The sequence below is a fragment of the Homarus americanus genome, unplaced genomic scaffold (assembly GCF_018991925.1).
Source record: "Homarus americanus isolate GMGI-L3 unplaced genomic scaffold, GMGI_Hamer_2.0 scaffold26351, whole genome shotgun sequence".
NCBI classification, from domain to species: Eukaryota; Metazoa; Arthropoda; class Malacostraca; order Decapoda; family Nephropidae; genus Homarus; species Homarus americanus.
Genome location: NW_024724368.1, coordinates 2,070,132 through 2,083,453, shown reverse-complemented (window position 1 = coordinate 2,083,453; position 13,322 = coordinate 2,070,132). Strand labels below are relative to the sequence as shown.

The 13,322-nt window shown below is 42.1% G+C and overlaps 1 protein-coding gene across 1 annotated transcript in view; it reads right to left on the bottom strand.

The window, feature by feature from the left end:
• LOC121864137 (FK506-binding protein 2-like) overlaps positions 1–13,322 on the bottom strand; it is a 28,968-nt gene extending 15,646 nt beyond the window's left edge. The window contains exons 1-2 of the mRNA XM_042363073.1: positions 13,076–13,322; positions 4,040–4,203 (exon numbers count right to left, since the gene is read on the bottom strand). Coding sequence (XP_042219007.1) covers positions 4,040–4,203; positions 13,076–13,251 — 340 coding nt within the window. The 5' untranslated portion in view covers positions 13,252–13,322. The remainder of the gene's footprint in view (positions 1–4,039; positions 4,204–13,075) is intronic.

Here is a 13,322-nt window from a genome sequence, read left to right as displayed (position 1 = left end):
AGAGAAGCTTTTCGAAAATGAAATTAGTGAAAACATTCCTAAGAAATTCCATGTCCAGTGACAGACTGAGTAACATCGCGCTACTATCGATTGAAAGTGTGCGCTGAGGAAATTGATTTAGATTGTTTTGTCGACGAGTTTGGCAGCCGACACAATAATCGTAGGATTAAGCTGCACTGAATATACTGCTACCGTCACAGTACCGTGTGAACTGAAACCGCACCATTGCCATTGGGTATAATGTAACAGTTGCATGCGGCGCCCATGTCTGAAAACGTAAACGTGGTCTCCATAATCTCCCTTATGTGTGAAGCGTGAGATCATTCATTTTTTCGCTGATGTATGTACATACATTGTAAAGACACTGCTATATTTTTCAATGTTTGTTATGTGGTACACCCACCCTTTATGTGACTATGTGAGCAATAATACAGTTTCAGAGATATGTTCAAGTGTGTCAATACTTCAATGAAACATGATTAGTGGAATAAGAGCGTTGCCATTATACCGCCATATGCTGATTATTTTAGGCTGGCGTCATGTGAGACTTCACTTCACATTTGTCAATCAAATTGGTGTAATAATGCCAAAAACAGCATCTTGCAAGTTGTACGTAGGTTTGGTTTTGCCCCCCTCAACATTTACCTTGGCCCCTAAGTGGCTCCCCCAATTTCCGAAGGCTAGAAACGCCACTGATCTCAAGGGTTTGCAGGAATGGCACCCTTGCAATACACAAGACTACTGTACTGTACAGTAGTACTTGCAAATTATCATTTAATTACCATCATAACAGGCAGGGATACTGCATTTATGTTACTGTATTTACAATTTTATTTAACCACGTGCGTGAGGTCACCTCTGAGCTGAATAAAATACTGTACTGTACTGTATTAAAAGTGGTGTCCCTGTACTGTATGGTCCAGGGGTTAAACCCTCACTTCTACGAATTTAGACATTAATTTGTGGAGATAAACGTGTTATGTAAAATTTTGAGAAACAGGATTTTGGTCTAGAAAAAGTTTGACAATGAAAAATATAGTGCAGTGCAGTGCAGTACTGTACTGTACTGTACTGTACTCAGATAGACTGAAAGAAAGTGGACTTTCTTCCTCACAGACATGAATGTTAGTGATTTTACCTTCCTATATCATGATTTTAACTTGGATTATATGAGTATTGTCCAAATATTATTACTCAGTAATGGAAGCATTGTAATTGGCTACCAACCCCCTTTTCCCATACGCAAGACAACTACAGTACTGTACTAATATGTGGTCACAAATGCAGGTAATTATCGCCCGTCGTCATAATACGGGTAAGGTACTGTATTTATAAATAGGAGAGACACGTGTGTGTGTGTGTGTATTTATGTTTTTTTAAAACATTAACACAGATCAAAGTCTACAGATACTGTACTTAAGCGGCGTCCAGGAAGTCATAGATCAAAGTCTACAGATACTGTACTTAAGCGGCGTCCAGGAAGTCATAGGATTCGTTGCCAGTACAGTATGAGTCATAGTGACAATAGGAATCTTATCATTACCTTTTATATTAAATATGGTTATACTAATTATACGATTTTATTCTTAAATATACTCGAAGATAGCTCAAGCTGTCACACAGGGATTATTTAACTCGGATTGAGAGTTGGCACCTCAGTAATCCTGCAGCTCCAGAGCCGTGCACGTTACTGCCTGGTCATCCTCGGCACAAAAAAAAAAAAAAATATACTTCTCAGGTTTCACTAGAGTCTACGTTTGTGCCAAGATTTTTCAAACTCGTGTGATTTACCAGGTTGTGAAATCGTTTCATAGATTTCAGCAAAGACTATCTTTACTTAGGTATTTTTTTAAGTACTGTACTTTGGAAATATATTGTATTAATCCTCATAGACGACGTAAAGTATTTTATGGGAGAAATGATGGCTGTATCAGAATGTGAACTTGGGAGAAAATTCATTGGCAGTATAGACGCAGACAGATGGTGTAGGCCCTTCCCCCCTCCCCCGGTTTTCCCGTGGTTGGCTGCACCTCCCTTGTCCTTCATCCCTGACCACGCATGCAAGCCGGTTCACACACACACACCGAGCCACGCATCCTTTCCTGAAATCTTGATCACATTCCATATATGTTTTTTATACTCTATTCAACACTTACACCTCTGTTATCATTGTTATCATAAGCAAATAATATCCTGTTTATGCATTTCTTTAAGATAGCATGGTTTGTGTAGCATTCAGACAATCTAGCTTTAATTTTTGTATTACAGGATTCATTTCCAAAATATCATATACTTACGTCGAACTGGAGTATTCAAGGTATTTGAAAACTTTAAAACTTCTGGGATATTAATTTCTTATTATCATGGTATCATTAACTTATTGAGTAAACGAAAAAACCCGGAACTCCCAATTTTGTTTACACTATTACTGTATTCAGCTCCGTGTTTATAATTGGGGGGTGGCTATTGAGCCTGGTCGGATGGTTTACAGCACCAATTTCTTATAAACATGGTTCACATTTTATTAAAACGACAAAACACTGTACTGTATAAAACTATCTGTAAACGACACTGAATATACAATGGTTGATAAAACAATACAAAGTAAAAAAAAAATAATGTTCTAAAAATTTTTAAGCCAGTGCCCGACTGTACGGATAAAATCGGGTCGCCTGTTGTCATGTACTGTATACAGACAACAGGTATCCACAATAGAAACAACAGCTTCTGATTGGCCGCTCCGCAACCACCAGTTATACTTGTTCGTCTTCGCGTACCAAGATGTTTTGACTGTGACTGGCCTTTGTATGGTTAGCGAATCAGTTTATCAAGGGGACTAGTGAAGTGTACAAGTTTGCACAGCTATATATATATATATATATATATATATATATATATATATATATATATATATATATATATATATATATATATATATATATATATATATATATATATATATATATATATATATATATATATATATATATATATATATATATGGAATTTTGTCCTCCAACTTTGTGTCAATTTAAAGTAATAACCTGTTGGATGCTGTTTCATATCTTAATTTACAGAAAACGCGCGAATCTTTGAATATCCGACTCCAAGATCTGCGCCGTCGCCCGTCAGCCTTATGTACACTGTTTATCATTCAGTAGAATGCAGTAACAAAGAAGCTCAGCGGGGTGCCCAGACTAACTGTGTATCACCCGACATTCTATAACATGTAAGGTTTGAACATAATATTTTAGGATCGCGTTTCCCCGCCCCACTTACTACGGTGAAAGTTTTGCTTGTCACGTCGGCTTTCTCGGCTGTCGTTCGAAAGTTTTTTTCGCACGAATTTTGTAAGTAATCAGACTGTCACGTAAGAAAACTTTCTGCTGGAGACAATTGTAAAATTAGTGACTAACCTTTCACTTTTCACGCCAGACGTTCTCGTAACGATCAGCGAAGTCCTCGTTATTAAACACGTTAAACCAAAAAGAGGTCGACAGTAAACACCAAACCACTTGGCACACACACACACTGAGTCTCATGATACAAAACCTAAACATCACATCTTGACACTGAAGTTTTGAGGTGCAGCCGGAGGAACTACAAATGTTAGAATACAGTTATTAAAATCTGAGCAGATAAATTAACTTAATGTGTCCGATCATCGATGTGTATACTGCAGCTGATCCCATTCTCAAAAGTCACGGTTCTTGGTCATTAGAAATCTTAGCAAAATGACACTCGATATACCTGACAGAAAATCTCGCCCTCCATAGCCTGGTGGCGAGAGAATGTCCGTTTGTATGGCATTTCAGTATTGGCGTATAGTATTAAGTCGGGGTTAAGACATACCGAAATGGCGATCTAAATTTAATTGAGAGTCGAATACTGAACAGCAGACACAAGGGGGAAAGAGGGACGAGGCTGGAAGTGTGGACTGAGTTGAGGATTAAGCAACCATACATCTTGAGGTTTGGTTTTGACGCAGGGAGAACTAATCCATACAAGTAACATGTGTGAATGTTTTAGTTCGACTTACCAGGGGGGATGACTTCTCCGGCGCCGCGTGAACCGTAGCCTAACTCAGGGGGGATGGTGAGTCGCCTCTTGTCCCCAGCACACATGTTCTCCAGGCCCTGGTCCCATCCCTTGATCACCTGACCTACACCAAGCTGGAAGTTGAACGGCTGATCCCGGTCCAAGCTGTAGGAGAGAGAGGGAGAAAGGGTTGGTGACGTGTATTGGTTATACAGTCATAGTTTTCCTCCAACACTAAGACATCAAAATTGATAGACAGGCTTGAAGTGTACTGATGTTTTCTTGTATACACCCAGCCTTTATACATGACACCCCAGACCTTATACAGCCACACACACCAGCCTAAATACACTAGTTTGTAAATTTTTATTGAAAGCAACAAATTAAAACACAACAATACCAGAAAGAAACATATTAGAATTTTTTATGATGGAAGATGTGGCTGGCTGTCTCGACTCACAAATAGGTTTTTCCTCTCTCGATGTTGTAAACAGGAAGGGCGATATATATTAACATTAATTGAGAAAGATTGTCTGCCATCTGGTCAGTATGAAGGTTAAGATATGTCAGGTTAGGTTGGGTTTGGTTAGGATAGGATTGGTTAGGTTAGAATATAGTGAAGAACTTGCAATCGTAACTGAAACCTGTTTACTTTCATAAGTTTGGAAGAAAAACCCCCAGAAAGTTGGTTGCCTTCATAATAATTTTAAGTGCGAACTAGTCATCTCGACGATCATTCGTGGAAACTTGATAGTATGAGTTAATCTAGTTCTAAAATAGATTATAAGATTTACTTCCTGGTTGCTATGTATGAAATAAACGTTGGCTGGGGAGATCACGCAACGATGCCAATACTCGCCCGGGAAATGTATTAAATATTCGACACAGACCTTGGGAGGGACGAGGGACCATCAATTGTGTTTGGATTCTTATGTAAACTACTACTTGTTTGTCTTGTGGGGGAAGAAGTTAAACAAGCGTGAAAGTTATTAAAGGTTTATCCACCAGGCGACGTTGTATAATGTTCAGATTGACGGTCTACCCGGGTAACAGACCAACCCAAGGTAATGCAGTACTGTGATAATAATCTCTCCCGAGCTGGACTTGCCCACTGTTTAACAAAGTTTTCGTCTTCTAAACAGCAGCAAGATGATCTCTTATCTCTAGTCAATCGTAAGGCTGAGTAATAAATGGGCTGTTGTTGCTCGCTGCTCACTTCAATGTGTTGACAAAATTAATGTAGTTCATGCCGTTTACTGAAGATGCCTTACACAGTACATAGCCTTAGTATTTGAGAACAGCAAGATCGTGGTACAGTCTCCCACCAAAGTCCTGTAGCCTCTCCCGCCGTAGACCCGTGAATCCGAAGCATTTATGGACGGAATAATATGTCTACTGCTTCGGGTTCACCATTCTGAATCTCGGGGTTCGTGGTACAGCAGGAGAGGCTACAGGACTCTGGTGGGTGACTGCAATACCCGAGAGGAGTTAATAAGCGCATAAACTCCTTCCTGATGGACTGATCAACAGAGTGAATTTTTAGCAGTATTAGTCAATGGATGAGAGCCTTTCTTAGCGAACTGACAAGAAGAAAATTATCTCTTGTTCCTGACCCCTTCACGCCTCGGGCTCGTTACAACACCCAGGGCTCGCCTCCAAGCACTCGGGACTAACACAAGTGATGACCAATTTTGATGACCCAAGTCCTACCTTGCTCGGCCCGCCCGCTGCCGCTGCTCTACATGGCCACTCTTATTGACCATATTATAGCATTTTAGTGGGATTTTTTGACAAATTTTCGTGGATCCGAGAAGATCACTTGCTGTGAACTAAGGCATAAAGAATAACGAGATTATCTCCTTTACTCCACGTGCTGTAACACTGAAGAAGCACCCAGAGGCACGGCGGGTTTAGGGCAATTTACATGGGAAATTTTTGTACTACGTTAAATGGAGTTGGTTCTTGCCACTGTAGAGTGTGAGGTGGAGGGTCGATAATGGGGTTCCCACGCCGACTCTGCCAACACTGGACTAGGAAAACAAACAGTCAACTGTGCCGGCGAACCCAGCTGGGTGGCAAGTGCTTGGCTGGTACTGCTTTCTGCCTCCCTCTCCACCACCGCCTCTACTAATACATCACCACTACCAATCAACATTGGTACTCCGTATTTTTTACCCATTTAGTAAGATGCCTTTTTATTTACATTATTCTGGCTACCGCCAGACGATTTTATCCAGCTGGGGAAATTCCTTCTCATAATCAAGTGGTTAAACAAAACTTCGGTGCTTCTACAAGATACAGATTCAAACATCCATTTGCTTATAAATGCCTAAAAGGGCACACACTTTCCGTCCTCAGCCCAAGTATCCCATCCTCCCACACAGACACCTACCCCGACACCCTACTCCCCTCCCTTCCCCGCTCACTAGCGAATGCTTCGAATTTACACTTCACAGTTCGGGGCTCACACCTCAGGGATAGAGGATTGACAATGCCAAGTGGTAAACGCAGGAGTAGAGCCAACTGTAAATACAACAACTGGTCTTATAGGGTAATTATTTGACAAGTTATACACCTCGTTAACAGGGTGGAGGACAACTACACCTTAAACAAATTCACACCAGCCGGTCTTTCTCGAACACAAAGGCAAACAGTGTATGTAAGGGTATCATTACGTTACACCTGTATAGTCTTAAGACAGGTAGGGAAAATATGGCTACCGTTTACACACACACACACGCACGCACTGGAATGTCTTATCAGCTGACGCAGGTGTAGACTCAATGTCAGAGGGTTGTGAAAGCCAACAGTTTTATCTCTACGCGTGTTCCAGTGTTGGGGGTGGCACTAGTAGTCACCAACGGACTTGTAAAAACCCAAATGGTCCACAAAGAAACCCTAGAACAAAGGAGGGTACATCCGACCTAACTCATCCTGTCTGTGGTAGGCTGACGCTCTGAGTTGACTGATACATGTTTCAATCCGGAGCCTTGTGTGTATGGGACAGTTAGCCGTCTGTATACCTCGTGTCTTCTCGTTAAAAAATACAACAGTGGGGTCAGCTGATCCCCTTGCCGCGAGATAGAGAGAGCAAGGGAAATGTTCTCCCGGTATCATACAAGAGGCGTAACATGGTCTGGAAGTGTGGTTTCCTTTCCTGTACTTGTATTGGAAAGTGAACAGAGTGAACTACACGAAAGCTTTTAGAATTCCAACAAAATATTACCTATGCGAACCTTTTTTTGTGTAGTGTTTGGGCTACATTTATTTATTATGATTCTATTGTTTAACTCTAAAAATTTTTCCCAGGAATAACGTAAAAACCTAAAATAAATAACACGTCTCCCTGAACTCACGCTTACCAGTACAGTACTTTAAGCCATATTAGTGAAGGGAAGGTCTGTCTCGCATCAACAAAACGGTAGATAGGGTAGGTAGGTACGTAGGTAGGTGGATAGGTAGAGTAGCTAGGTGGATAGGTAGAGTAGGTAGGTAGGAAGACTTCCCAGGTAGGAGCACAGAGCACCCCCCCCCCCCCTTCCCCCCTGACAACAATGAGAATTACAAGCGGATAGAAAAAACGCCCAAGAATGCGAACCGTCCTTTGGGTTCCTCTGACATACAGGACTCCAGTAATGTGAACCTCCACCAATAATTAAATACGAATAGCCATAATCACTTGGGGGGATACGGGATTATATATATTTTTTTCCCCTGGGTGTAATTTGTAGTTCCCGTGTTAGCTATATGTGTGGAGGAAGGATGGAGAAAATAGATACAACGCAGGTATATAATTTAAAGGTGGGTCTGTATGGCAGGTATCAGCAGCCCCTCGTGTTGCCCCCACCAGCTGCCGAGTGGTGGTGGGGGTAGGGGCTGGTGGAGGTAGGGGCGGGGAGGAGGGGGTCAATACGGATAATTTTCATCCCGATAAGAGAGTCCTTTTTTTCCCCAGGGAGAGGTTTATTAATAGAGTTGTTTACGCGAGGTAGTTTAAAACGCTACGTGTACTTACTATATAATTATATCCAATGTGTGTTGTAAAAGTGTCCAATCCTTACTGTTTATTGTAGAACACATACCAGTTTAAGGAGAGGTCAACACGTTAAGTCTACCCTTGTACTGGTGTGATAACTATATACATACACGCCACGTCCAGGAAAACATGAGAGAGGAGTTATGTTGGGAAGAGTAAGCGCGTCTCCAAGTCATTACAGGGGGAGAAGGAACAGGGAAGTTTACAATGTTAAAGGAATGTTAAAATCGATCTTTTTTGTTTTGACGTTTCCAGTGGTTTATAGGACTATTGTTCAAGATCACATTCAGCCGAGATGGTATTGTTTCGGAAAATAATTTAAGTATTTTTTTTCCGTGTTGCCAAAGAGTCATCCTCGGCAACGTATAGAACACCTTTACTGCAGGTGTCTCTGGTGTTATGTAGATCAGTAACATTTAAAGGAAAAACAGCATTTGAAGAGACCACTAGGTAAGAGAGTGGATACAGCACTCGCTTCCTGCCCTTTGCGTCACTAGTTCGCTCCCGAAGCACCCCCAGAGCACCCAGCTGTGAACGGGTGCCAACTTATAGGCGGGGGGAGGGGGGGTGTAAGTGAAGAGGTTTGAGGGTAGTGACGGCATATGCTGCAGTGCGCTTTATCCACACTGCCCTTAACAACCATTTTCACTTGGAATAGATGTGTACATACAGCACAAATACACTTGATACAGGTATGTACACATGAGAGATCTAGGCAATAAAGTATGTGTACATAAGGGGTGGTGTGTACACTTAAAAAACGCACGTATGCAAGCTAGGGCTACACTTTATACGCAGGTGTGTACACGTGTGGCAGGGAGAGTATTGATTATACTAGGATGCTGGCAGGCAGTGTAGGGCCCTGTGGCGTGACCCAGTGTCCTATGGTATCATGGTAACGGTCTCTCTCTCTCTCTCTCTCTCTCTCTCTCTCTCTCTCTCAGTCGGGTTGTGATGGCTAGTGTTAGGTGTTGGTAGAAGGGAATGGAGAGAAGATGGGAATAAACGTATGAGAGATAACGCAGGTGTTAGCTGGTGTGGTTGTACAGTAAAACATTGAACTAGGAATTTTAATTTACCTTTTCCAACTAAAAATGTGAATTCGAGAAGAAAACTCTTTGTAATTTATAATATAATCGTATCTACCAAAAATTAAAAGAGTTATACCTGAACGACTATATAATACACTGACTGCACGAAGCACACGTAATCTGATATATAGTCAAAAAGATAGATAGACAGACAGGTAGATAGATAGATAGATAGATAGATAGATAGATAGACAGACAGACAGACAGACAGACAGACAGACAGACAGACAGAGACATTCATTCAGGTCCTAATATAAGTTTACAATGGTTCAGAATGCACAGGTATACATAGAATGATAAACAATAAGACAATATAGCCATGAGTTAACCCAAGAAAGCCTTTAAAAATCCTACATCCACCACTGGAGTACAGGTGAGATTTATAAACACAACACAACGAGACAGAGTCAACTATCATCAGTTTCAGTGTAGGTGCTGGGTAGGTGGCTGGCTGGGGCATTCACCGCCTCTCATCTATACTGGTTTACCGTGCCTGGGGGGTCCTGACAGTTTATTGTTCAAAATTGAGTTGGGATTTTTTTTTTTTTTTTTTTTTTTTTTTTTTTTTTTTTTTTTTTTTAGTGACACTCGTATATATATCACCCGACCTCCCCTCCCGTTCCCGCCTTGTCTGTGAGGAAACCTAACCTAACCTATCGTGGATTTAATGTACAATGATGACAAAAAATATATGGCGGGATTATTCACTATTTATGATGATAGGATTTTTTTTGTCTTTATTATTTTAACGCTGAGATTATTACTAGAAGGAAATAAACCAATGGGATTTGTTTTTGTTTCTGTACAGTCTCTCGCCTCCTACCTGTTCCTATCTTCATCTTCCACTCTTGCTTATATCATCCTTTTATACCTTCTCATCCACAAGACACACACACAGGGTAATGACCGCCCCTCACCTTCACCCCCCTCCCCTCCCCTCCCTCTGTACAACCACCCAGCGCCGATGACACCTTTAATCAGGCCACTAGTGCAACATCCAGCTCTGCCACAGTGATCGTCCCCCATCACCACACACCACCACCATCACTCGCCCTCCTCAACACACACACCTACTACCATCACTCACCCTACTTAACACACACACCTACTACCATCACTCACCCTCCTCAGCACACACACCTACCACCATCACTCACCCTACTTAACACACCTACCGCCATCACTCACCCTACTTAACACACACCTACCACCATCACTCATCCTACTCAACACACACCTACCACCATCACTCACCCTACTTAACACACACCTACCACCATCACTCGCCCTCCTCAACACACACACCTACCACCATCACTCACCCTACTTAACACACACACCTACCACCATCACTCACCCTACTCAACACACACACACTCCTCCAACACACACACACTCCTCCAACACACACACACACCTCCAACTCACACCTGCCGCCACACACCTGCCGCCACCACACACCCTCCACCTTAGTAAACAAGCAGGTTTTTATCTCGTTTTAGTGACTGTTTTGCGGGTGTGTCAGGCTGGACCATCAGTCTACCCCAACAATAAACCTGAACTTCCTCCCTCACTCATTCAAAAGACACCTGCTGTAAAAATCTTCTCTGGGACTTAGACAATTGCTTTAAGTGTGAATACGATTAATGTAAGTTGTGTAGGCAATATATTTTACGGTGAATCTCTCTCACTCACACACACACACACACACACACACAGGTAATGGTGGGAGAGGCAGCCGTCCAAGGCCACCTGTACATGGTGGTATTTTTGGTGCGGTGACAACCAAACCCCAGAGTAAGCTATTGGTGGCCTGGTCTCAGCTCAGTGAAGACTCCCTCCTCCCTCCCCCTTCTCCCACACACACACACATTCATCACTGATCATCAACTCCCTCACTCGTTGATTTCTAAATAGTTGTGTTGTGTCTAGAAATTCAGACGTGTGGACGAGGATTAATGATCGTGACAACTGAAGCATCTGAATTTAAAAGATAACAACACACTCAAGTTACTGTTCGTGTCTCCCTCACATCACAGCGGCCAGCCATAACCTTTAAGACTTCTGTTTATTAAGAGACGATGGATAATACTGTTGGGTTTTTAAAAGACATCAATTAAATCTTACAAAACGTTCTCAATTGATGGTAAATTCTGGACGAACTTACCACCACTTTTACAGTGATAGAGTAGCTTACGAAGCCTTCATCAGTAGCAGTGTCGGTGTCAGCATGCTCACCAAGGACAGTGACTCATTAAAGCCATCAGTGAAGATAAGGATAAGCCGAGGAGTGTGTGTGTTTGTGTCTGTAACCTCCTCATTGAGCTAGGCATAGTTTTTGTGCTATTCAAGAGTGTAGACCAATGTTTTTAGTTGTATCTCGTTCCTCAGACCCTCTCAACTGATTACAAATAGTTTTAACCAATAGAAATATAAAATGCCAATAAAAGAATCGAGGATTCATGTTATCGGTGCTTTTGTAATTGTATATTTTATATTTATTATCTTCCATTTCTATTTTTACAGCTAAAATTTAATTACTAGGGAATCTAAGCATCCACCGAACGAGACGAGACGAGACAGTTGGCTTATCTCGACGCGGGCACGTCCTCAGCACACAGACACAGCCCCAGGCAGACTGGACACCATAGTCCATACCAGTTATCTGTTGTCAGGGAGCAGCTGTGGTGTGTCGTGGAGGGGGAGGGAAGAGCCACGTTAATTGTCTATACTGTACATAGCCAAAGTCCACGTTACATGGTAGACCTGACGAGGATTGTTTTTATTATAGCAGACAGTCTATAGTGCGCCATGTATGTAGGAAACGTCATAATTAGTTTATACAAATCTCAGATACTTCATCTCCGCTTAAATCTTAAAACCTGAATAACAATCGGTGTCACTTATTGCTCAGGGACATTTTCTACATCTTAACGCAGCTGATGGGTGTGGACGAGAGAAGACGTGTGAGAATAACAAAGGACTGAGAAGAATGGCAATAATGAGACTTAATTCAAAAGATTGTTAGTCCAGCCAGTGCTAATTATATACTTAACTTATACGACTGCAAGAATCTAATGTACAATGCTTCGTTTGTTTGCCAGATGTTACGATTTCTCTATATTTTAACTTGTTTCTGTATATATGTATCTTTTTACGGAGTTGATGTGATAGATTGTTTTGTTACTTTACGGGATAGTTTACACCCGTTTCCCTTCAATTAGTAAACCACAGCTTATTTCTCTATTACTGCTCTTCGATATTTACGCAAAAACCTCACTTATTAATTTTAATGTTGGTGATGAAATACAGTTTTTTAGATTAATATCACAGTCAGTTTAATAATCCTTAATTTCGGTATTTATGGTGATAACAGGTTAGGGTGTGGACCGGCCACTGATGACGGGATATTGCGACAAGTTGACTGACTGAACGTGGATTATTGCAACACCTAACTTGATTCACAAATACTCAATTAAAGTCTTTTGTTAGTCCTCCTTGCATGATCGGAGGCTGCTTTATGTAGCTCGGTGTTACTGTGGGGATATACCAGCACAAGACAGTGGTGGGTGGGTGTAGTGAAGGGAGTGAGACAGCCGAGACACAGTCCCGTTATACTACAGAGGACACCGACCGACTCCTTCCTCCGGCCGCCGCCGCTCCTTCCCTCCCGCTGACTCGGACTTCCTCTGGCTTTCACTCCACTACACATTTCCAACATATATTTACTTCATACTTATAATTATCACTGCTTTATAACGTCCAACTGGTCGCTCCTGGTCTACTGATTATGAAATTAGAGTCGACCTTGATGTTAAGTTCTCCTCCAGCTGGCACTGCAGGGAAAACCAAAGCGGCTTAGGCTAGTCTGTTACTCCTACTGTACCAAGGACTGGTCGTCCAGGCCTACCTTGAGTCAAACTTCTTTCCGTCCTCTGCAAGTGTGCCTGTGTAGTGCATCGTCAGCATGTCACCCTTCTTGGACGGCCGTTCGCAGTTCTCTTCCTTTTTTATGTCCTCCACCTGTAGCTCCGCAGCGTAGGCGAGTGCCACAAGGGCTAACAAGATGACTCCGCGTCTGGTCATTCTGGGATCGATCGCTACACACCTTCACTCCTAGACTGCAGTGGACCGTCTGCTGTCGGGGTGTGGGGAGT